General features: G+C 41.1%; 1 protein-coding gene across 4 annotated transcripts in view; it reads left to right on the plus strand.

Annotated features, from left to right (window-relative positions):
• The window catches only part of LOC150089589 (protein slit-like), a 172,283-nt gene that overhangs the window by 46,011 nt on the left and 99,234 nt on the right, over positions 1–27,038 (plus strand). For all 4 annotated transcript variants that reach the window (XM_090389558.1, XM_090389559.1, XM_090389561.1 and 1 more), the window contains exons 2-3: positions 21,118–21,189; positions 22,897–22,968. In XM_090389558.1, coding sequence (XP_090245684.1) covers positions 21,118–21,189; positions 22,897–22,968 — 144 coding nt within the window. The remainder of the gene's footprint in view (positions 1–21,117; positions 21,190–22,896; positions 22,969–27,038) is intronic.

A 27,038-nucleotide genomic window follows, 5' to 3' on the forward strand; every position in this document is an offset into this window, starting at 1 on the left:
AGAGCAATGTGCACTTGTCTACTCTGTTCTGAGGCCCAAATCGGGGATGTATCACTGGCAGGCCACTAGATACCTCGGTCTCTGACGGGTCTCCAGTTTTATTTATCTCTAGGGCATCCACCCGCGTCCTCAGTGACTGAATTTCATCTAGTAATGCAACAAGTCTAGTCTTGTAATTTAAGATCGGCATACTCTTTATTTACATCGGGAGCAAAGAAAAGAATTATCTGTTCAGCTAGGATTACTTTCTCTCTTTTTTTTTTATTTTAATGTAACCAGGTAAATTTTTTTCATGAAATTTGGCTTCCGTGAAAACAGCATCATTCGTTTATAATCTGATGCGGTACAAAACGCATCTTATTTGGTTTTTCTTTCTATACAATGCACCGTAGATGGAGCAGTGGTTGATTATTGGAAAGAAGGTGGCAAACAGAGTTGACAAGGGCCACGTATCGTGTTAATTTTAAGGTGAGGTAGGAGAGTCATCTCTCGAAGAAAAAGTTCAAGGTGACCAAGATTAATAACATCCCAGGGTGGCTGCTATCTGGCATTAATAGCGAGATGCCAGTCAGACAGCACTCAGCGTCGACAACAACATTTTCAAGACAAATATATATAACCCGCAAGAAAGGGGAACTCTAAAACGGCCCTGGTTTGTTTTCCCTACACCAGGGAGTCTGTCTGACTTGATGAAGTAATGTCATATTTAGAGCCAAGACCAATGGGACAGTGTTTTCTTTACATGTCAGTTGAGTTTCAATCTTGGAACTCATTCTCGACAACAGCACATCTGGAGAGAGACTTGGAACATGTGCTGAGCCGCCTTCTAACATCAGTGAAAAGAATCACTACCGTGGTCGTGATCTTGGGGAAGCTTCATGATGAACGGCCCCCACCGATTTCCATATACAGTATTTGAGGAGTCAGCATGACTGCTCAATGATATTGGAACAAGGTCCTTGCGTCCTGTACGCAGTAAATTTCAGCAGTTTCGGGACCCTAAAGCGGGACTAGTTTTGGGGCTTATATTGCATAAAAATACTTGATTATACACACCAATATACAACAATTTGAAAATACCAAGAGATGTGTATGTTTTTACTAAATTAACTTTGAAACCGTTCAGAATATTTTTCAAACGAGTGTCTCAATGTCAAGTATTAAGGCTGCCGTAGCCGAGTGGTCAGGTGAGGATGCATACTTATGCAATCACGGTCACTCAAAGCACGTCGCGAGGGTGCATACATATGCACCCTCGCGACGTGCTTTGAGTGACCGGGGTCAAGCTGTGGCTGCTAAATACGGTGCTGTTTCTTGTATTCTCTATATCTTGTGACCTCTTCTGACCATGTGGTCTTCCCAGAGTATAAACAGAGAATTTATTATTTTATTAAGTCTATTTTGCACTTATTTCTTGGGGCCTTAAGCGACCGCTTACTCTACTTGTACCACTTAGTGAAGTTTTTCAACGATGACGTGGATTCGGAACTCATTTTCATGACTTAGTTGGCTGAAGAGTTCCTTCAGAGTGAGATATTCTTCAAATAGAGTGGTCCGCCAAATCTCCTGATCTGAATCCCATGAACATTTTGTGCGCAATTGGATTTAGGTGTGGGATGTTTCGAGAGACCGCAATCTGTCGATTCATTAAGATCCGATGTCATAAACCGCATTATCGGTCTTGTGAACAGCACGACAGTTCGTTGTAAGAGTATTCTGGTTGCCAAAGTTTATTTGACCACTACGAAACCTCTGAATTCTGTAGGACTTTCCTCCACTTCTGGATGGTCACGATCTTGTGATTACGATCCATGAAACTTGTAGCATATTTCTATTCAATCTCAGTGTAACCAAGTCTTATAATAAAACTCTTCTACAAAATGTTTGACAGGACTCCGTTCATATTTTATTGGATATTTCAAATAGATTTTATGGTTGCAACTCCTGCATACCAAGGTTCCTACGAATTCTAAGCAGATACGATGCAACTTTCGGAAGACATTTTAAGAGAAGTAGATACATCTACTTGTACAAAGGTACAGTAAAATGTTTTGGAACATCAGCTCAAATCGGACGGTATACATGGAGACAAACGTTGCGAAGCCATTACAATGGGATATTTAAAGTCACATCACATCATCTTAGAAAATATGATGATTCCCAATTAAAATTTTAAATTGAATCGTCAATTTAATTAAGTGTCACTGGTGAAAAAGAAGTGTTTTTTTTCTCTTAAGGAAAACAAAAAAATCATATCAAGTGGAGAGAAGGTGGGGTCGTCGAAAAGCATTCCATGAGAAGTGGGAGGGTGGGGGGGGATTCCCTTTAAGAAGACTAGAACAGAAAAAAAAAAAAAACTGAGTTGGATATTTTTATATCTGAACGAAGTTAATCGTCTAAATACTCTCTAAAGGATAATGATTTCAGTTGAGGAAATGAGGATAAACCTATCCATTCGTATTACCAACTTAAAAGCTTTACCTTTTTTTTTTCTTTCTCCTTAACAACCCCCTAAGTAAACTTTCCCATCAATCGTTCACAATCAGGGGCCCAGGATTGCGGAAGGAACCGCAACATAAAGGCAGAATGGTATTTTATGAGTAAGGGTACTGGAAACTAACAAGCAACGCCCCCTGTATTCGGTATCGCTACTGATATATCAGGTTTACTACACTCTGTGGTTGGCTTTCCTTTCATTTTTTAGCTCTTCATTTTTTTCCCTTCTGTTAAATGGTGACGGCTTATGGCTAGTGTCTGTGAATGTCGTCAGCGATGCGGAAACCAAAGAGAAGGAGGAAAATGGTGGGACTTATTGGGCGATGTTATCGGAACTTTCGGCTGCTATTCCACGGGTCAAGTGTCAGCCAGTCGTCCAGACGCCAGCTTCGCATATTGGTGTGGAGACTCCATCGGTGGCTCATTGTATACCTGCCGTCTCTTGGCGCCAAGTGTTCGTGAAAAGTATAGACCCCAAGTTTCTTTTCGTTCCCGTCCCTCGTCATTATTATTATTATTTTTTGTCCTTCGGATTTGCCAGTTATGGGAAGGAATGGCGTAGTGATTTTGGCGCCTGCCTAGTCATCATTTGTATCCCAATGGTGGAGTATTGAACATATAACCTAGAGAAATAAAAGCGCCGACTTAATCTTCAGCTGACGAATCATCTTTGCTGTTTCTGCCATTCAAATAATGAGGTGTGCTGCTGCGCCATTGTAATATCCACGCGTATAAACGGATAACCTGGGAAAGAAAATTATGAATTAAGAAAAAAGGCTCTGCCCTCAAAGCCTATTTTTATCAATAAACCAAAAGGATTGCCAAGCTGTATAACTGTCTGTGTCCATCTGTAGAGGTCATTGATTCTATTTTATTAGACATCCAAAACATTGGATAGAATTCTCACCTAATAGTTTTGGAATAAATCGGTTAAAACTGTATTCAATCTCCAATCCGATCCTCATTCTCTGACCAATCTCCAACAGGCCATTTTTTTTCAGACATTTTTGCGTACACTCTCCCAAGTTAATGAAACTGAAAATCGGCTATTATTTCACGAAGGTTGACGACACGATTTATATCGTCAAAGAATGAGTCTCCAAATTGCTTCGCATTGCATTCGTTATCTAAATGCAAATCGCCGTCTTGTTCGTATCGAGATAAGACGAACGAAATCAGATGTGGAGATAGATAAAATGTACACGGCCTTGCCTTATTAATTAGAGACCACATTTACAAGGGTGTGTTCGCCATGCCCGGACCTGTTCTGGCAGCGCGATGAGAGAAAAGCGGCTGGATGGAGAAATGGGATTGAAGCAGAGAAAAGACAGAAAGGTAAATTCGCTCAAATCATGCAACGTTTTTCCCGAATTGCTCGTACTTGCCCTGCAACCACGTGACAAAGTGAGCAGTGGATAAGAAGCGGCGAGGGCGAAGTGCGGTGGAAGCGAAACACGTCGCTAAGGTAGTTACGATAAAACAGGGCTTTAACCCAAGACGGGAAGGATTTCCTTTTTTATTTATCTCAGATTTGTACTGTTCCGGTCGTTTATCCGCCAGATTGTCCACCCTGCCCTCTGAACCTGGCTTGATGTAATGCAACTCCGTTCCGCTCCTTTATGTTCGTTGCTCGAGGAATGATGAAGCGCGGCAGATTGCATGATTCATGGTACTCCAACATCAGCATCCATTTCATCTCTCTTAAGAAATTAAAACACAAAAAAATGGCCTTGGCGAACCAGGAAAGGACCGGTTTTTGTGTTGATGTGTTTAGAATGTGGGGTCAGCCACTAAGAATGGAATTTCATGACCCGAGCGCAGAGTTAAATAGGGACCGTATCTCGTTGCCTACTCCTCAGACAGACTGTGCCTCAGGCAAGCCGCATTCATCCTTTCTGCTTCGTCTGCCGGTGTGTGTGTGTGTGCGTTTGAGACTAAAAGCTATTCATCCACGTGAATGGCTGCTTTTAAATAAGTGAATAAGAATTATCAGCTCCTTCCTCGTTCACCGACTCGTACAATGTCGGCATCCCCTCGAGTTTATTTCGCTGCGCGACTTTTGGGCGGGTTATTTCAATGCGAAGTTCACAAAGCTACGTTTGCTACTCGTCGACATTCTGTCTGCAGGAAGCGGCTCTTCCTTTTCCCCACCCCATAATCGCAATTCAAACAATAATCCGGGTTCACAAAGATATACCAGATGGGTTCCGAACCTGCTTTGAGGAGAGGATGTCCGGTTAGAATGAATGTTTATCTCCAGTCCAAAAATCTTCGTACCGAATTCGTTTTTTGTTAGTTAAAGAGAACTGCCTCATTTGGCGTTGTGTAATCAAACACGTGACGGGGATAGCAGCTCTGCTTCGGTGTGATGTGTGGGCAGATGCAGGTGCTGGTCCCGGAGTTCCTCTAGGGCAGCAATTGTCGACCGGTGCCACGCGTAGAGATATTCGAAAAGGTCGTAGGGTTATTCAGACGAACCAAAAAAAAAGAAATACTGTCCAGAAATGCATACAACTTTATTATTACGCATAGTATGCACAGAAGCATTTGTTAAAAAAGTTGAAATCCGTGCTATTAAAGATAAATAGTGAAACTTCCTGAATGTTCAGCAAATATCTTTTGAGATGCAAAATAACTGGACCTAATAAATGTTTGGATCTGTCTGCCAGTTCCTTTGCTTAATAGTGCAGATTAGACCTGTTTTTCGCTTTCTTTAACTATCTTTATATCTAGTTAAAGAAAGTGATGTTATCTAAGAGGATCCTGATATCTTTCAAAATAGGCCACGGGTGGCACAAGGTTGCCAGCATTCTGTTATTTGTCGGGACATCCTACATTTTTTCATGATTCCGCGTCTCGAAGCCTCTCCAGCAAAGAAAAAGTAACATTTTCTGTAAACATATTTTTTGCTGCCTTATGTATCCTTTGTTCGGTGCAAGGGAAAAATAATTCCAAGATATATTTTCATAGAAGCCGTGGCGAATTCAGTCATGAGTGTCTCGATAATTGATTTATATAATTGATACGCGCGACTCAATAATTGATGTATTAAAGTCCCAAGATCTCCTGTATGTGATTAATGCAAGATGCAGACATAAGCAATCAATCGGAACGATACGCCACAACTTGCATCTACTCCCTATTCAACAACATATAATCACCACCAAGAGGGACGAACTTCTACCAATGAGGCAAGCAATCATTGTAATGCTGTAACGGACCCTCTTCGGGCAATATAATGATCTTCTAACGGCCGTATTTATGGAATCTGCAGATTCTAATCGGTGTCACTGAAGTGGCTCTTCCAAAAAGTAATCGGTAAGGATAGACTAGGATGATAGGAAGAGTGTAGGGGCAACTCCAGATCTGCAGCAGTTATTGACCAACCTGATGGCGGTGGTTGCGATCTGCTTTTGATGATATGCAGATCACAACTTATCACGGTAAAACCATGGTCGTATGCGTCTTTAACGGTGTCACGGCATGGTCCATCAAGTCCCTGACAGGTATATACAGTACCACTTTCTGAGAGTTCTGATTAAGTCATGCAAGTTCTTCTTCTGTGGTAATTGAAACAAAGTTCCTGAGCTTTCCTTCAACGGGTTGTGGCATTCGCTTGAAACTCACGCTTTTCATGATCCCTAAATGAGTGCTGAATGAACCAATGTTTTCCCTAATGGACGGTCGATACTATGCTGCTACTAAGAAGGGGTGGGGTATACCAGCGCAAATCACTGCGTAGTGGAGTTACATACAGGAAACTTCTGGAACGTACAGATAACCTTAAAAAACTTTGAAAAGAAACGCCGAGACTTGTTGCACTTCGACGTACAGTTTGTAGTAGATTGGTTACTTCATGAACAGCCTGCTGTTAGCAGCAATTGTGAATCGTCCAACGATACATCTCGCAATTATTTTACTAAAATTCACTTGCAGTTCTTCATCAGCGTTGCAAAGATATTCGATTACTTCAGAGTAGCCCACATTTCATATTACTGAAAAACTCTTGATATGGAAAAGCCGATTAAAGAAAAGGTTGGTGAAAGAACAATTGGTGAAATACTTCTGGGAAAGTGTAATTTGTCCCAAAGCACAATTGCATATGAGATTCAACCCTCGGTTAATTTTCGGACATCGAAACTGTTTATAAAAAGATCGTTTAAAAGAAACAGACTTCCGGAATAAACAGATCAGAAACCCATCTGTTTTAAAGTAAGCATTTTCAATGTTTTTCTCGCCCTTCCCAAAAAAGAGGGGATTTTACTTCGTCTGGATTCTTCCACTGCCATCACAAGTTTGGGCATTCGAGATGCGATATGTCGAAATAATGTTTGCTATGTTACGCTGCATAACGCGATTTATGCAGTGCAGCATAGCACACAGGGTATAAACCTTGTGGGGAAGGGGGTGAGCTTCGTGCTGTCTTCCAGCTATTAGCTGTCTTTCTTCGCCTACATCTGAAATCCGAACATTCCAGGCCTCGCTAATTAACCAAACCGTAATGTTCCATGCCGTATCTCACTCGTCTCCGAAAAGCTCCCTCCGGATGTTCAAGGCTCCGCTTTTCTGTTGCCCAGGTTAACGACTTCCTCTTTTTGGTTCAGCTTCCCTTTCGTGTGACTCAACTTAATGCTGCGCCCTTCGTATGAGTCAATCACCTTGCTCAAGAGAAATCTTAAAAATGTCCAGACGCTGCCACTAATTAAACAAACATCGTACTTCCGTCGCACGCGCTTTGCTTCATTTGGGATGGTCACCGCTAATAATTGCTCCTCGCGTTTGGCTCTAATCCACAATTCCTTCATTCCTCAACATCTTCTGCTCTGCTTCCTAGTCTTTTTCTCAACTATTTCTACATATTTGTTGTCAGTCTTCCTTCCTTCCTTCCTTTCTTTCTTTCTTTCTGTCTGTCCGTCCCGTTTCTTTCTTTTTCTTAAGTAAAAGTTATGTTTATCTCGCTAGTTTTGTTTTCGAAATTACCAACAGTGTCCTTTTTTACTAAATTCAGAACATGATTCCAAAACCGAGCTCAAAGTTTACCGTAATGATTTCTACTTTAAAATGGGCTTCATCATTTATATTTTGATCAGTGACAGTTATTCTCCACTCGCACTTTAATTTTGAAACTAAAAAATTATTTTAATACCTCCTGGTGTCGTTCTTGGTGGTACAGTGGTTTCGCCTCTTTTCACTCTTTCAGTTTCAAATGTACTGGTTCAAATTCCGTTAATTCTAGAGAAAAAAAGGACTTTTCACTCTGGGCTGCAGTCAACTCTTCTCAGATAGAGGTGTAGGTCTTTCTCGGTGAAGTATTCAGAGTTCTTTTATCTCGCAATGTACTGTACGTAAACCGGCAATTCAACACACAAACGCTCCTACAGACATGATGCACACAAACTTGCCTGATATTTGTGCAAATATCTCTCTATTTGAAGGCAAACTGAAGAAACAATAGTAAACTAGTAGTAGTTTTCGGTTAAACTCGAAAGAAAAGTGTACAAACAAACTGTATATTCATGAGTTAATTTTGCTTTATTTCGAAATATTTACCAAGTCGTTGTTAATGTGTGCTGGAAGATCGTAAGCGAATTGCGTTTCCTTCGAGTGTTGCATCTTTTTAAAGAAGGACATGGAAAAACTCTTTAATCTGCCTGATATTTGAATTAGGGATGCATATTTGCATGTCCTTCTTTTGACTGCTGGAACTCTGATTTTTAAACTTTATTTCTATCCATATTATTCCTTCCATCCTTCAATTCTGGAAGGTGGGACGCCGTTAATTCTAACAACTGGTAACAACCGTCGCCAAGGCAACTTCATCAAACCACTGGTAAAATGCAATGAATTTCATTTCGTCGGTAGAGTTATGTTTAAAGGGGCAATTAGCCTACTTGGAAAACAAACTCTGTCCGCAAAAGAATTTAAAGTAAAATGTCAGATTAAGCAGCTAATTGGAAAGCCTTTTGCGAACAGGAAAGCGAATGATCGGATTGTATTTTTATAAATGATCCTCCTCCTCTTCCCTATTTTCCCCCCTTCTTCTTCTCCTCTATATTCTATTCTTCCTCTATTTTCTACAATTTCCTTCATCTACTGGGTTGCGTATTCTCTTGGTTTGTTTCCTTTTTCTTTCTTGGTGTGACCCACAACAAAACGTCTCAAGACATCAATAGAAAATGTAAAGATTGTTTCTGAGAATCGTCCAAGTTTATTTTATATACTCACAGAAACCGTAGGTTGAATAAAAAAAAAAAAAAAAAAAGGGAGGGGGAACAAATAGGCCTGATGTAGCCGAGTGGCCAGGAGCGTGATGCAGTACCACGCCCTCCTTGAGTGGACTGGGGTTCAAGCTCTTGACTACTAAATACGATTAACGTTTGCATTGATGATTTATTGTGAACTTCACTGACCTGGTGGTCGTGCCAGAGTATAAACAAGAATATAAAACGATTTTTAGTTATTAAATTATTGATTATATTCACGTAATCCGTGTTGAACAAACCCAGATGAATCTAAATTTCATTAAACTATCTCAATGAGTATTTCAACACACATTGTAACTTCTGTACAATATCTGTTACGGTCCCTGTATGCCAGAGGGGAACAAACGCTGTTGTAACCTTTCAAGCGCTAAATAACTACGTCATCATAGTGGGATATTCGCTGCGCGGCACCTAGTCAGTAGGGGTTAAGTGTGTCGTTCAAGAGTAGAGTAATTTGCGGGCGCATCTCCAGCCACACGAGGAAAAGATTAATTGCAATCCCTTCAGCGATATTTACATCTGGATATGCTAATGGCTGCGCTCGTTGCAACAAGGTCACCGTAACGCGTGCAGGGGTGAAATAAGCCATCAACGAAGTGAGGGGGGAGGGAAGAGGTTCTTGAAACCGACGCAGTAGGCCTAAAGGGAAGTCTAAATCCCGAGTGCAGAAGGTAATTGGTGGCTTCTAAAAGAACGCATCGCCCGAATTCTATACGAAGGATGTGTCACCCGCTCTTCTCAAAGTTTGTCCAAGGGGACTGTTTGCGGGTCTTGTACGGTGTAATCTTACACTAAGTGTAGCAGTCCATTACGACAACGTAAACAGGGCTTAAGTTAGACGCCACTCCTGTTTCTGCGCGACTTCCAGCGATCGCGATGAGGTAAACTGTTGTTTAACGGGACGCCACGGGAACGCGGCATGCCTCACAATAAAGCAGCTTTCACAAAGGACGGGTTGTGTGCGTGTTCGAGTGGACGTGTCTGGAAAGTAGAGAGCGGTTCCTTGTCGCACATTTTGCGGAGCTTTACGGACTCGATCGAGTTACAAAAGATGTGACATCACAAATAAGGTGTTGTCTCCTTCCTCCTCACGAATGCGCGACTGTGAGCTCGTGTGTGCTCGTGCATTCGCAGTAAACCACTCCCACGTTTATTACCTTGATGCAACTGCGGCCGAATATTAAGCAGCGGGGGACATTAAGACGCACTGTTTAAATTGTCACAGTGATACTCGTACCCGGTCTCCGCGTGTGACGTTAATGAACGCTTTATATTCGCCGGGTTAAATGAGTCGTGACGAATCTTATGTTTGCGCAGCGCAAGTCTCGCTGCGGTTCGGGACTTAATTAATTTGTCTCGGTGTCCAGCTTGGCTTCCATCTTTCCGCCATCCCCTTCTTCTTCTTTCATAAATTAGTGTCACGCTCCCCAGGAAGGATAAGAAGCTAAACATCGAGTAATTACAGAACCAAAGAGGGAAAGGAGTGAATGCAGTTCTGGGGTTTGTGTTTCGTCTGACGCTCACATCCTCGCTAATAAATTTCAATGGCGTCCTCGCCTGAATTACGTCCGTCCCTTCGTAATTAATTCCAAATCTCACTCGTACGTAGACGCCGGAAGACAATTACAACTTATTGGACCTCCTCCAATTACAACGCTGAAATGAAAGACTCGCTAAGATGAATTTGCTTTAATACCGCTGCTCTCACAGCCAGAAAGCTGATTCCGAGTCATCCCGCAGTGCGAAAGGAAATAAATTTGGAGAGTGTGGAACCCATGGGATGTGCTCGTCGCATATTAACACCTGAAAGTGTGGTTCAAAAACGCGTAGGAAACCTCCACGATAGATCTGGTACTTTGAAAGGTTTATTGTTTAACAACCACCGGTAATTTAGATCACAATAGCCAGGTCATAAACCCTTAAAGTCTGTGAACCACCGACCGGAAGGATGTCAGCCGATCAGTGACAGTAACAGTACGATTTCCCTTTCTCATCCAACGAAAAAAATGGTTATTATCGTATCGATAATATTTCTGAAAGACATTTTTTGCACTCAAGCATCCGTGTACTGAAGTGCACCTGTGAATCAACACCTCTTGCTTCCACTATTGTACTTGGGAAGCGAGAAATATGATTATACGTAGAACTGGCTGCCACAACAGGCGTTGCCTCCAGAAATTCAATATTTCATGCGTGACAAATTGGGGAACGTTAGCCTTATAGGTTCCAGTAAGCTACCGAGCTCGGGTTTCTTTTGGAAATTGTGCTCAGACTCCTTTTCGCTTTATTACTTTCACATTAAAGACGAACTTTTATTTTAAAAAAATAATTTTTCGCTTTATGCTGGTAAATTATTTTGAGGAACACCCGCGAATGGTTTTCAAATTACTTTAGAGTTACATCTTAATGATAAAATATTTTCGAAAAAAGCTGGATTGCTGCCTTCTGTAATGATTCAATAAGGGGAAATAACACAGTCAAAGTTTTAAATCAAAACCGAGCCCACACTCGCTGAATGAAAGAGGAGGACACACAAGAGTTCGATAATATTTGAGCTGTCTTCTGGCGAGTCCCCATGAATAAAGTAATAAGAAAATTTTATTCTTTATAAATAAAATACATTTTCGGTTTGTATTCTGGGACGGCCACGTTGGGACCTAGGAGGTTACAAGTAGTACTTATAAAGAATATTGTCATATATTTTTGTTCCTTGAGGCCGTCGCAGACATTCTCTCAGATATGCCAAGCTATACTTGCTACCTGGGACTCTAAAAATCTGATGGAGTTGATATTCGGGTGACACTCAACTCAAGTGGACCTAATTTTGATGGGGTTCGCTCGGTATGTGACTGCCAAATGCTCTGCTTGCAACTTCACGATGGTGGGACTGTTAGTAACTCTAGGTATAACCCCTATGTGCAAGCCCTGAAATAGGGCACCTAGCACACTGCAGGTTCCTTGTCCTTGCAATCTTTTCTCACTTCTGCTATGACCTTGTTGTTTTTGCGCCACAAAAACTCAAATCGAACTCACTTCCTGAATACACCACAAACTGTCCAACTAATAGAGCAAACTTATCTGCGAAAAGATCTAAACCTCCCAGACAGTTCCTCGTTAATTTCACAAATATACGTGTCTCGGTTCTAATCTCAACGATGTTCATTTCCACTTGCAGTCTGCCAAACCCCATGTACTTTTTCTGACAGAATCCCAGTTATCGGGTTGATTCAACCACTGTTCATATTAGTTGCCCGAAATATTCGTTGTATGATTCCATTCGCTTCACAGGTGGTACTTGTGCATATGTCCGTTCTGATATCTCTGTCAGAGACAGTAATTGGGAATCTCCTTTTTTCGATATTCTCTGGCTTAGAAAACGGAAAACACATTCTGTCAAATTCATCTGTTGCCTCTGTTGTTCTTCCAACTCCATTAATCACTTGGAACTCATTGACTCCTTCTCTTTGAAACTTGACTTTCTCCAGTCCAACTTTCCTAACGTTGAGGTAATTATCCTTGGCGATTTTAATGTTCACAACTCTAGCTGTCTTCCGTTTTTTAGCCACATGGACCCAGCTGGTCGAGATGCTGAGGCTTTTGCAATTACTAATGACTTCGCACAGATTGTTCGTTTACCTACTAGAATACAAGACAATCACAACCACGCAGCCAACACGCTTGATCTTTTTCTCACAAACAACCCTTCTAAGTAAACGGTCGAGTTAAGTGGTCCTCTAGACACTTCAGATCACAACTTGGTGTTGGTCGCTTCTCCAATAGAAACTTTCTCATTGGAGAAGAAATCTTGTGGTCATTCACAACCTTGTGTTTGGCATTACAAGAATGCAAAATGGGACGATCTTCGAGATTTCTTTTCTTATTTTCCGTGGTTGGACTACTGTTTCTAATCTTCTGATGTCACCGTTTGCTCAGATCGTGTCAATGAAATTATTCTTGTAGGGATGGAATCCTTTAATCCACACTCTAGATTAATGTCGTCCTTTATCTAAGCCATGGTTTTCCAATGAATGTGCTAAGGCTGTTCACGAGAAGAATGTTGCATATCGTAATTGGTTTGTTTACAAATCTCCAGTTTCATTTTTCTGCCTACAACAAAGCTTACAACAATTGTAAAGCAGTTATTAATCAGTCCAAACTACATTTCGAACAGACTAAGAGCAGAAAACTCGCTTCTTGACCTCCACTTTTGCCCATCTTGTTCCCGCCTTTGTCAAAACCAGTTGTTTCTATTGCCACTTCAGCCAATGATACAGCTGACCTGCTAGCATCATATTTTTCTTCTAACTAGGATATTGATGATCTTAGCAAATTGCCGCCCACCATTCCCAGTACACTCCATTCAATGCCTTCTGTGATCTTCCGTCAGAAGGATGTTAGAAAGATTTTGACAAATCTCGATGCTAAGAAAGCTCCATGTCCTGATGGTATTTCTCCACTAATTCTTAAGACCTGTGCTCCTTTTCTGCATCGCCTTTTTTCACTTTTTCATTCCAAAGTTGTTTTTCCTTCCGCTTGGAAATTTTCTCATATTCAGCCAGTTCATAAAAAAGGCGACAAATCCCTCCGATCAAATTATCGTCCCATTACATTTTCGATAGTCTTTCTAAAGTAATGGAGAAATCAATTAACCGCCAACTCTTAACTATCTAGATTCTAGAAACCTTTGATCTGATCAATCTGACCAGTATGGATTCCGTCAGTGTTGATCTACTGGTGATATACTGGCTTATTTTACCCATCTATGGACAAATTCAATGGAAAAGTTTGGCGAAACTGAAGAAGTCGCTCTTGACATTTCAAAGGCTTTTGTTCGAGTTTGGCATAAAGGTCTTCTAAATAAAGTTGCATCTTATGGTTTGCCAACCGTTTTCTGTAATCGGGTATCCAGTTTTCTCTCTCTGACTGCTCAATGAGAGTAATGGTAGATGGCTCTCTGTCTTCTAACTTCACTAATGCTGGTGTTCCCCAAGGTTCAGTTCTTTCTCCCACTCTTTTCATCTTGGATTGCTGCCTTCTGTAATCATTCAATAAAGAGAAATAACACAAAGTCAAAGTTTTAAATCAAAACCGAGCAAACACTCACTGAATGAAAGAGGAGGACACACAAGATTTCGATAATATTTACCGAAAATCCTATCCATAGTTTTGCTGATGATAACACATTGCATTCCACCTTCCAGTTTGAGAAATCTTGCCCTGCTAAAACAGCTTCAACTTCTCGAATATCCACTACCAATTCCTTAAATGCTGATCTCCAGTGGGGTAATGATAATTTAGTTGATTTCAATCCTTCTAAAACTCAGTCCTGTCTTATATCTCTCGAAAAAGATTCTTCTGCTCCTATGTCCATCTTCGATTACACTCCGATTTCTAGGTAAAATCATATATCTCTATTGGGGATCACCTTGACTTCATCTCTCTTGGCACAAGCACATTAGAAATATTGCTTCGTCTGCATCTAAAAAACTTGTTTTTCCCTTTCGCCCTCGGCGTTACGCTTTTTTCAAACAGCTGTTCATTCTGCACAAAACACAAATTCATCCTACCATGGAGGAGCGGATCTACGCTCAAGCAGATGCCTTCTGTCTCTCTGATCAATTTAACTCCCATGCACAATTTCCCAGGCATAACCCACAAATGGCTTTCGCCGAAAGCATTTTGAATGTGAAAACATAGGGGAACAAAATTCTATCCCAGGAGCCTAATAGGATAGGTCGGTTTCAACTGAACCTACCTCGGTCTCTCTGTCGAGGAGACTTGAGGAGATATATATTTCAGCTGTCCAGACCCAAGAGAGAATTTTTGTTTCCAGACCGGGACCAGCAACAAAAGCGGAAAGTATCAGAATACTCTTTGCCCAAGAGCATGGGATCAACTTAGACGCAAAGGCTAGCAAAACTAGACATCCGACCTATTCTTCCTTTATCATATCCTGCCCTGCGAATGCAAAGCATATCGTCTTGGATTCTAGCTGCTGGCCCGTAGGCACCCTCATAAAGCTGTTCCAAGAGAGGAGCAGATCGATCGCCTACAACGGACCCAGCTGAGATAAACAGCCATAACTACAAAAGGATAATATGCTACCAGGTTCACACGAAGGAGAGATTCTTTGGTTTATGCAGAATGTACGCAGCCTAAAAAACAAGTTTCATTGTCTCCAGACTCTTCTATTTCTTAATGAGTTTGATGTCGTCTGCCTTACAGAAACATGGTTAATTGCGGATAGTGATCTTACCCCTTTTAACATCCCTTATAAATATTTGTACAAAGAGAATCATAGGATTAACGGGCGGGGCGGAGGTGTTGGAATCCTATTTAACGATCGATTTCAGCCAATAAGGACACGAGTGAGCCAGTCCAACAACTTTGAGGCAGTCTGCACGACGCTGAGGAGGCCCTTCACCAAATCCAATGCTGCCTGGTTTACATTCCCCCAGCCCACAATGAAGACTACAGCTGAGCTGCTCGTGTGGTTAGCAACCAACTTAGTGCCTAAAATTCCAACTGTTGTAGCAGGTGATTTTAACTTGCCACTGCCCAGGCATGGGGATGCTCTTGTGGGCCTTAAGGCTACTCTTCGGGCCTTTAATCTTACACAGTTAGCGACGCAACCAACTAGAGCGAGTCAAGCGCTGGACCTAATCTTCCACAACTTTCAAGACATCAAACTCCTATCTAGCAACTTTCGATTCCAATCCGATCACTCGCCAATTGCATGTAAACTATCCTTACAGAGCAATTCCCCTTGGTTCCCTGACGAATACTTCACTGACTTGCCTAGGGTAGCCTTCTCTACTAAATATCTGAAGCCAGAGATCATTCTCCAATGCTTGATTGGGTTTTAGTGGGGAAGTCTCTATTCTGAGCCGTTGGAGGATGCCATTATGCTCTTGCCCGAACAACTGAAGTTAATTGCACTATATGGTGCAGCCAGAATCACCAGGATTAGTAACAGGTCAAATCGGAGTTATAATAAGGAAACAAAGACGGTGTTCATCAGGAAGCAGCAAGGCCTACTGGAAATGGCAGAAAACCCAACTTCCCTCAGACCTTTCCATCTTTAAGAAAGAAAGAGCATGCTTCTTGAAAAAGAAAAGGCAAGTTCTTAACCTACCTGTTCTGGATAGGTTGAAGAGGGATAGATGGATCCTTTCGCATCATCATCATCTAGCCATTGACCAAAAGCTTGTCCAGGAATGGGCACAGTTCAGCTTTCTTCAGGCAGATTTTCCTGATTCTGGTTCCTCTCTCTCACACAGGAGGACTGGATATCCAGGACACACTTGACTGACATTGAAATAACTAGAGAGACGCCAATTGATGTCATTAATAAACTACCCAAAAAGCTACTGTGGGTCCGGATGGTTTCCCACTCTTTATTATCAAAATTTGCAGCCCATATATAGTTGACCTTCTCGCATTCTGACCTTCAGACAAATCCTGCAATCTGGAATAGTTCCTTCAATTTGGAGAACTTACCATGTTAAGTCCATTCCAAAGATCAAGAAACATAAATCTCTTAAAGACCTGCGCCCAATCTCCATCAGTTGCTCTTTACTCAAAATTTTTGAAAAAGTAATTCAGCCAACAATTGCCCAGCATTGCTTTGGACACAGGCCCGAGTACCTGCATACCATTCTGCGCAGGAGATCGACAACTACCAATCTTCTTGATACCCTCTTCAGAATTCAGTGACCCTTAACAGCAAATCACAGATTGATATCATATTCCTGGATATTAAATCGGCTTATGACAAAATACACCTCCCAGCTCTTTTTACCATTCTGAAACACTACTTCGGCCTGGCAGATACCTTACTTCAAATTTTGAAGTCAATTTTACTTCCTAGACACCTGTCTATGAACCACAGCGACTTCCAGGTAACTATTTGCATCTCAAGAGGCATCCTGCAAGGAAGTGTGCTGTCAGCTATCCCATTTGCAGCAGTTTTGGAGCCTTTCCTTGCTCAGAATCCTAATTTTGTCTCTTACGCCGACGATCTGAAGTTCTACGTGAGTTCAGATCATAATCATCAGATTCATGATATCAACCAACAAATTTAGGCAGATATTCAGCTTGGAAAATTATCTTGCCACAATAGGGCTGCATCTTGAGCCCTTCCAAATCAGCGCAACTGCCGATAACCAAGAAGAGAGTCAAAATGATATCCAAATCTTTGTTAATGGGGAGCCGGTGCAAAAAGTGATCTCCCATACTGATCTTGGCTTCACCTGGGATGTTGAGCTCACCTTTCAACCTCACTTTGTCAGGATGAGGCAGAAGACTTGCGCAGAAGGCTTTGGGCAGTGCGTCAGTAGCTCGTTGGTGTGCATCAGCCGACGTTGCTTGTTCGGCACATCCTGAGGTGTATTACCCCGATCCCTCTCTATGCAACTGCCCCTGCCTCATACCTTCATAAGTATCCTAGTTTAGAGTACTGGTTGCTTAGATGGATGAACAGGGTGGTAGGCTACTCCTATCTCCAGATCGATCCTACAGGCAAATCTGGGCACCACTCCTTGGAGACATCACCATAACAAAAGATGTCAAGCTTGCACGGCGCCTCCGTAGCCAGGTGGGCAAGAGCAGCAGTGCGTAGCACACGCTTGTTGATTAGACCGGGGCTCGAGCCCGTGACCACCAAATACGGAGGATGCAGAAAGGTCAGGGAATGACCACTGTATATCCCTGGAGCGATATGGCCTTAGTTGCTAATGCTCCTAAAAACCAAATAACAACAACACGCTTGCACGGCTTATAACTGGGCGAATTGATGCTCCATCGGTATCCACATTAATCTCCGCCCGAGGGGAGCAAGAGGGGAACACCCCGACTCCTGTCTCCCTCTGCGTCTTACGCTGTCAAGCATTGATTCCCCGAGGAACGTGTTTCCAGCCAATTGTCTTCGGATCTTCAATAAATTTAGGATCCACCCTGATAGGTTCTATGAAGAGAAGCTCTACAGGAAGGAAATCGTCAAGAATTGCTACCAGATAATGAACCTCTGATATTCACCTGCTCCTGAACTTGACTGACTTTTTTTTTTGTTTTTTAACTTGCCTATTTGTATTTGACAAATACTTTGTTTTGTCTTCATGCAGTTGTATATTTTGTATATTTAATCCTGTAAATGTCTCGGGTCGAGCACGCATGTACTCTTGTTTATTGTACATGTGTTCCTCGCACCTTAGTCTGGCAAATATTCACACCCTTCTGGCACATCACCGTCCAGGGGTGACCCAAGGTTTCTTGGGAAATAAACTGATTTTAATAATAACATTGTTCCCGCATCTGGCGGAGAGCTCCAAAACCTCTCTCAGGCTCCAAGATTCCATTCAAAAAAGGGCAGTCAGGTTCATTAATGACTCATCATCTCTAAACAGTCTCTCTCCACTCATTGGACGTTCTGTTTCTGCTGCATGTCTTTTCTATACTTCCATGGGCACAGTTCTTCTGAATTGGCTTCTATAATTCCCGCTCTCAATTACAGAGAAGTCCGAACACATGCCGCAACTGGTCAGCATCCTTCTACTGTCTAATTTCAAACTCACAGAACCAACTTTTCTTCCCCATTAATCATTCAACTTCTGCTTTCTGGAACAACCTTCCTTCATAAGTATTTCCTGAAAATTAAAATCTACAGAAGTTCAAGTCTAATGTCAATAAATATCTTCTTTCATCTTCTCAACCTTCAACCCATGCACGGTACTAATGCTATAAGTTCTAATACCTCTCGTGTTTGCGGTTTTCATAAGGGAGGGGGGAAAAATCGCGTATGTACCCTGTAATCACGAAAAATGTTTTATGTGTAATCTTTGAAGACATCTACTAAATTTCAAACGGTTAGAACCGAAATCGTGGACGATGTAATTTATGCTCACGCCTGCTACTTACTCTGCCCAATCAATGTCAATGATAAATAGGATACACACGCCCGCTGCTTACTCTAATGAATCAATGTTTGGAAGTGGTTAGGTCAATAGCCATTGTAGCCATTTGTTGAATAGTATTATTGCAACAATACAAGTATTTGTATTGTTATAATCGTACTGTCATGTTGGATCATGTTACTCTGTCATGCTTTTTCGCAAATTAGACATGTAGCGCTACGAGATCTGCAAGAAACGACAGTATCCATCCCTAATACGCTATGGAAACTATGACTTGGCTCAGGATCTCAACGAGTACAAGCGCGAGATGGTAACGCTGCTCATTCGATTTCGCAATGAGAAAACAGAGATACTGTCAGAGAAGAAATATATCAAGATCTACGCCGACAATTAAGAGTCAATCTCATACTAGATCGTAAAGTGTATGAATCAGACTTGGACATTCGCAAAACAATTGAAATATGTCAGGCGATGTGTCAAGACAATGACGACATTGACCTTGATGAAGCATGCGGTAATGACCAGCATAGCCTTGTAACGCGAGACTGCGTTACAAGGCGAGAAGACCCCTTTTGAAACTTTTACAGTCATCCAAACAGCGAGATGAATGAGGATCTAAAGCTCGCCACGCCCAACCGACTCAGCGCAATTTAAAAAAAAACGCGAAAACTTGATGCCCAACGAGGACTTCTGCAACTTAATGACCAATGACAAGCAAACGATTCTACTCATACATGTAATTTGGAGTCTGTTATCTCCCAATCACGAACCGATTCAAATATTCTTGACCGGCCCAGCTGGTTGAAATATACAACTGCTTCAGTAATACAGACGGGTACTGTAATGCATGCGTTACATACGCTACAACTGGTAAGGCTGAAGCGCATGTAATGTAATGATCTTGGATGTGCTCAGAGCTGGTTTTTGCCAGCTCTGAGCACATCCAAGATCATTGCTCTCAGGATATCCATTTCTCCCATTATCAAAATGTTTCTGCCACGGGTGGCAATGGTTAAAGCCACCTAAGTGGTATGCCTCGGCTCTGAGCACATCCAAGAACATCTCCTATGATCCTTTGCACGATCTCCCCTCCCGACGCCGTTTTTCTTTATGAAACGAAAATGACGTCAATTGACGTCATGTCCGCGTCGCAAAATCGTGACAAATTGATTTTACTACCGTTCAAAATTTAGTAGGTGCCATCAAAGATGTTTACTCATCAAAAAATAATAACGGAAACTGTTGTCACGCTGTGATTCCAAACTCTTCGACTGGAGCATCTATTTCAGCTCTCAATATACGTAGAATAGTAGGTACAAAGTTCCTGTCTGGGAAGAAATCTTGGGAACCGTAATGATACATGTATAGGGATGACAGTGTTTATGGGCCAAATCCTGTGAGTTGAACGATAAGCTGGACTGTAGTTCTCCAATCTTAGAAATTAGCAGCACTAATTGTTCAATTTTGATTGATAACCACAAAAAAAAAAAAAAAAAAAGTCAAAGGTAGAGTTTCAACTGTGAAAAGTTAAAAAAAACCATCAACCTTTTTCACCCAATGGTGTTCTATCATATAAAGATAGATGGTAGCGAGAGAAGCTTCCAAAAGTTTAGGTGGATCGTGTAATTTCAAAGGTTGCTATGTCCTATCCAGTATCAGCAAACACTGCTGACTACCTCCTGTTGGGTTTCGTTATTTTTGATATTAATCCCACTCAGTTTTGTACAGCCAGAGGGGAACAGCTGCAAAATTCCCCGAGCGAAATTGAGCAGGAAACGTGGGGTAGTTATAGCTGCTGCTCACGTTAAGGGAGTTTCTGTTTTCGAATGCAGTAGGACAGCGCATATTTGCAAGAAACAGGCTCCTTTCCCTTGTATCATTAAACTAAATAAGTAAGTATGGCTGATCGATCTCCTTCTGCAACATATATTTCGCTTGTAATTGTTTCTCCTCTTGACTGTGTCTCGCCAAGTAAGCGACCACCCCACTGGCACCGCTAACAATCAATACCCATCTCGGATGAATGGCAACTGAAAAAAATAAACCGTTGTAATCTTACTGTCTTCGGGACAGCCTTACATGCAAAAAAAGAAAAAAAAAAAAGAAGAAGCGTTTATCGTTCTCTTAAAAAGACGCTTTGCGTGATAAGATGCTGTAAAATTAATATCACGCTGTCGCTTAAAGAGATTTCTTAACGTAGATCATCGTATTGAATAGGTCGTATTTAGAAAATGATATTTTGGAAGATAATGTATTGGAAGGGCCTTCGCATGACGGTCATAAAAACTATTACTGGTAGTTCCTCCCACTGTACCTGGGGTGAAACGAAGTGTTGTTAATCTGCAGTAATAATAGCCTGTGTAAGACAAATGATAGAGAAATGTGTTGCGTCTAAATAAGATTGGTTTATTTCATATCAAAAGACATCTATTCTCTTTGTTTTTCAGCAATCTTGAGGGAAACAACATTAGCGTCATCAGTGGGGATGCATTCGCAGGGATGAAAATGCTACAAATCATGTGAGTAACCATATTATTCTCTCTCGTACTCTGCTTACTCTTCCTCCTCCTCCCTCCCTCTCCCAAATTATCATTTGTTATCATTTGACCTTTATGAATACTTTGTTATTATGAGATAGAAATTTGCGTAACTGATTTCGCCTTTAACCTTTGAAAGTAATAACCATGGTGATGTTCCAAAATATTCTGGAGAACTGTCTTTAAAGATGAGAGAATTGGGCAGAAATAGAAATAAATAAAAGGTACACAGAAAAGGAGAAATTTTCTTCGAAAATTAGAAAATCCCCTTTGAAATTTAAAAATCTAGAGAATCCAGGATCTTTGTTTTCGTGGACGTTTTCCTAATAGAAAACTGGAGGTGGGGGATAGAGACACGACATGGCCTATAGGTCATAAAATACTTCTACATTTCAAAAATGCAACTTAATCTGTCCACGAAAGGGTGTACTCCTTTCCGAAATCTGAAGCAGTGTTCTTGTAAAACTCCATCACTTTTGACAATAGGAAAGAAAGCCACGCATTCCACACTGGGAACAACTCCACTACCAAATCATGACAATAATTCAATAAGTGCTAGTTGCGATGCAACTGCAGTTGTCATGGAGTAAATGGATGGTTGGGAGGGTCGAAGAGTTGTTGTTCTGTTCATCCCTTAACAAAAAAACAGTCTAAAGACTTTCATTAATCCCATCAGCAACGTCCACAGACCTTAATCTCTGATCAAGGTTACAAAATGGCTCCCAGTAAGAACTCTAGTTTGTCAACAAATGGAAACCAGAAATGCTGTGGAAAATATTAATTAAAAACGCAATTGGAAGCCAGCGCCATAAAGAGACGCTACAATACAGAGGACATTGTAATTGGGCTTGGAAGAGAGAGAGAGAACACAAGTACATCGTCACCTTACGAGCAATATATGAACGACACGGAGACATCTGGGGGCAGTGTTCAAAAGGGTTCACGAGAGGTCGCTTTTGTCGCGGTCTTATTAATGCAGCGAACAAACTGCACGAAGCGTTCTTCCCTAAACTGTGTAACCCTTCCGCGTTATCAGCGCGGGCGATAAACCAACTCATAAAACTACCGTCGATTACTCTTCTTTGTCTGTTCCATTCTTTCGAGCTTCGGGAATAAGTTAGTGTCTCTTATCGACGACCTTCCCCGAGTAGCAAAACCACTTGTCACGACTTCACCCGGAGAACGTGAGGTCGTATTTCCAGAGCGGCAACCTCGGTAGCGGGCATTGTTTGATAACAACATCTCCAGATATAGAAGTGATCTCAGGACCGCAGACAAGACAAGGAGCCCAACTCCACTCTGTCATTACCGTGGTTTCTCCTTTTGCTGCTCTATTTATAGATGTGAATGCATACGCAAGGACCACGTTTTCAGAACAACAACGCTCCTTCAACGTTGTTTTACGGAACTTTTGGCGGAATAAGAGGTCATCGAGTTTTGTTAACCTCTATGGGCCATCGATGTTGTTACTTCGCTATCTCAACAACCTTTTGTCAAGTTAAAACATGTTTTTATCGATGTACCCACTTTTTCTTTACTTTTCTTTTTCTTTTATTCATTTTTGAATAAAAATTTCCCAACAACTCAATTGTATGATCTACGTTCGTGTCAAAATTTGTTGTTATTTTCTTTAGCAAGATAACTGTTGTTTATGATATTTATTTACTTTTTTTTTTGTTTCACTTTCAGGCAGTTGATGGACAACCAGATTCACCATATTGAAAGAGGAGCCTTCCAAGATCTCGTAGGAATGGAGAGGCTGTAAGAATTATTATAATTGTGTGTGTCTGTGTCGAACATTTAAGTACTGTATATAGTCTTCGAAGATGCAGAGTGCTTTACCATTTCCAACCTACAACATTTCCATTTCCAACAGTCTCTTAAACTCGTATGTATGACAATATGACTGCCATGGTTTAATCGAGATAACTTTACAATATGATATCAGCTATATAAGCCTATGCATCATGTACCAGGATGAAAGACCCAACATAAAAGGTTGAAAGACCCAACATAAAAGGTCATTATTATCGAAAAACAACAGTAAACGTGTCCGCACACACTATGTCGTTGTTCTAATCATGCGTCGGCTATTCAAAGTTAGCGATCTGCGGCACACAAAGCTATCATTTAGTTCCCACGAGACGCACAAGGTCAAGTACTTTGACGTTAAGGGGTCGCAGAAGCTCTTCGCAACTTTTATCGTCACATTCCCGCGTTTAGCTGTCAGCGGGGTTTTTGGGAAACGCCTGATAGCGCTGATTTCTATATAGGGGGTAAGAGAAACAACAAGCAGTTTATAAAGAGTTACGCATCTTTTTAAGCAGTTGTTTTGTTTCTTGTTGCAAATGTAGAACTTGAACCCATTCCCATAGGGTAGATGACCGAGTTATCGTAAACAGTTTAAAGGCTATTGTATATGCATACGCGTGTCCACGTGTCTTTTATTATCACGTTCGACAACTGAGAGGCTTTAAAGGCATGCTGGAAACTTCAGAATTCAAATATCAAGAGAAGTGGGCATTTTGACCTAAACCGAACCGGTTGTGAATATTTTTTGTGATGTAATTTTGTGGTTTGTTTTATTTATTATTAATTATTTTTGGATCCTATCAGATAAAAAAAACATTCCATAATTTCAAAGGTGAAAAGCCACACAGATGTATCAAGTGGAAAAAATAATTTGATTTTTTTTCTCATTCACAAGCTGAATGAGATGTTAGAGGTTTGATACAAATTCAGACCTTCTTTCCTAAGAGTTTCGCTCCATTATTACTATTTCTCCGCGCACTGGGTAAGAAATAAGCAACAAATATAGTTGCTACTTCATTGGCCAGATTCTTAACAAACACGCAAAGCATGGTGCTTTTTAATGCAAAAGGGGGACTGAACATCCGTGTGTACCTTAATACTTATTTGGCTCTTTGTGTTTTTCGTACTGCTTTCTTGTTTCTCTTTAACCACAGAGTGATTTGGTTTCGTACGCTACCCAACCAAGAGTATTCGGATACCAACTTTGAAAAACAGGAGTTTAATGAAAACATTAATCAGGCGTAGGACCACATTTTCGTCCGAATGACAGCATGAAGCATCGATCCGTTGTGGAGCATTTTCAACCAGTTCCTTGTAGCAGGCAACAGGAATTTTTGTCCATTCCTCCATAGTCGTCAGTTCAAGTGTAAGAGAGGAACGTGTTGGCGGCGCTCTGATCCGTTATATCAGTTTATCTTAAAGGTGTTCGATCATATTTAGGACTGCATTCTGTGTTAGCCAGGCCAGTTGTTCAACTTCGTTTTCCTTAAACCAGGTTTTCACACTGCTCGTGGTATGGTATGGAGAATGGAGGACCCATTTCCACAGAATCACCAGATTATGGGCTGCACGGAATTACCCAAGATATCAGTGTAGACTGGGCATTGATAGTTTTTTCGCACTGCGAGCAATGGCCCGAATCCAAACTACGAAAAGCAGCCACATACCCTGACACCCACCTCCTTCGGGATTCACTGGGGAATCACGAACACCACGATAGACTAAATTTTCCAGGCAGTCTCGGCACCCTATCTTTCAACCGTCTGATCTAAACAGGTAGTAGTCTACGGCTACTACCTGGAAGAATAAGCCTTGAAATAAACGGAAATTTCGTTGTATTAGTGAACTGATTTTGGTTTATCTATTTTCGGAAAAGAATCGCAAAAGAAACTTTAAAATTCCCCACTCGTAGAGTAATACGAATGAATATTTTAAGAGATATTTGATTTAGTGCTTCTTACAAATCCCATTTCGTAAAGGAACCGCACGTACGACCCGCGTGTTCGACATCAAAGTCATTTATCTGTGCCTACGACACCCATAAATCCTTCATCGTAGGTCAGACGTCACACAAGGGGATACGGATTCCGAGAATTTAGAAAATAGATTTCTAAATGATTGTATAGCCGAGCGTAGTCGGCCATCAATCATGGGTCCCAATGGTGTTGTGTAGATAACCAATAACACAGGAAAGAAACAGACTGCAGACTTTTTCGCAGAGCAGATATTTGCGGAGAAAGCTTAGCGAAGATTCTTGAAAGTAAAGTTTAACTCTATCAAAAAGGTCAACTTCCTCAGTAACCAGTATCTGAATCCACTTTATTTACCAGACTGGAATGTAGCTAAATATTTGGCAATGGTTTCCATTGTGGAATCAATGTAGTAAAACGATTAGGCCTACTCAGTGAATATTCACTTCGATGCACAGAGAGGGAAGACCATTTCGAAATTGAAACTTGAACAGAATTAAATATGCGATCGTGTATTTGAATATTAATTGTGAGGTGGAGAGAAGTTAGGGCATTGTGCTTCTCAGCTGTACTGAGGAAATATAAAAGACGTCTGTGATAATTGATACAAAGATCAATATTAAACAACGGATTGTTTTAATTATCCAGATGGTGTATAGGATTTCCTCCTTCCATTTCGAAATATGCCCGAGTAAGTATGGTGTGCAGGCGACAGTTTTCCATATTATTTTCTCCATGAATATATTATTTGGATTACTTTCTCATCCAAACCAGCCCCGTCCTCCCAGGGGCATAAAAGACATCTTTTGCTCCACTTAAATATGGCTATATTTAGCTTTTACGTTGGCTGTTTGCGCTGAAAATATGCAGGGCCTTCAGGTTCTCGCCGGCTACTTTTACAGGGGAATAATCACGGCTTCCACATGATTGTATGCACTCTTCTCGATAAACAGGCGCGTTAAAAGGCCTGCAGTGAACAAAACTTTCCGGGTAGTCGAATTACAATGTTTTGAAAAGTGCACGCGCCCCCCGAGATTATTACCACGAAAGAAGTTGGCGTTTAAGAAGGCGGATGCAATTAAAGGCAGATCGCTTTCGTCAAAAGGTAATCATGCACGGCAGCATTAAGAAAGACCGCCACATCTCTAATGATACATCTGAGTTCTACAACAAACCACCATAGCTCAAAGAAAGAGTGAAGGGAAAATAACTGAATACTTTATAGTTCTGGAGGTGACAATAGGCGCTCTCTGGAAAGAATAAAGAGTTTTAATTTTCCTTCGCGTCAGTTTACTCCTTTTCAAATCTCTTGTTTCGGGAATTATTCTGATGGATCGCTTTCCCCGTGCCTTGGCTTTTAGAGGACATTCACTCCATCTCTTGGGTCCAACCGGGCTGCCAATTGCACGGTTGGGTTGTCAACGAATCTATTCATCATTGAGATTAACTGCTGATATTGATTACCATACGATGGAAAAACGGCAAGTCCAAGAAGTTAAAATGAGATGAAAAGTAATCAATAAAAAATAAAAGAATGCGGCTTGTCTACCGAATGGATTTATTAGGATTATAATCGGAATCCCTGAACTCTTGGGACTGTCTCAAAAACTTCTTCCATTTAGAGGTATTCACACCGATCGGTATTACCATAGCAACGGTTGTTCTACAATACTTAAAGACCAAGAGAACCTTTTTGAAACTCGCTTAAAAAATCCTTTCAATATTCTACAGAGCCAGAAGTATAATTTGTTACCGGGTATTCCTGTGACTTTTAGAAGTAGCCTGGAAGTTACAGTAAAGTGATGACTTTAGTAGAATCTTTATCCCTTTGGGATCGCGAAAATTACTTTAAGGATTATGGGTATTGTGGGTAATTTTCCATAGAAATAATTTTATACAGAGGCTACTGGCAAACCTCTTTCCCCATCAGAACCACTCCTGGAAATGAACGAAATTAATGAAGACGAGAAATCCGGTTGGCAGCTTATGTAGTTTTAGAGGTGGAAATTTACGAAGAATGTATTAAAATATCAAAGACAACTAAAAAGT

This window comes from Mastigoproctus giganteus, chromosome 2, assembly GCF_048544385.1.
Source record: "Mastigoproctus giganteus isolate SK-2022 chromosome 2, ASM4854438v1, whole genome shotgun sequence".
Classification (NCBI taxonomy): Eukaryota; Metazoa; Arthropoda; class Arachnida; order Uropygi; family Thelyphonidae; genus Mastigoproctus; species Mastigoproctus giganteus.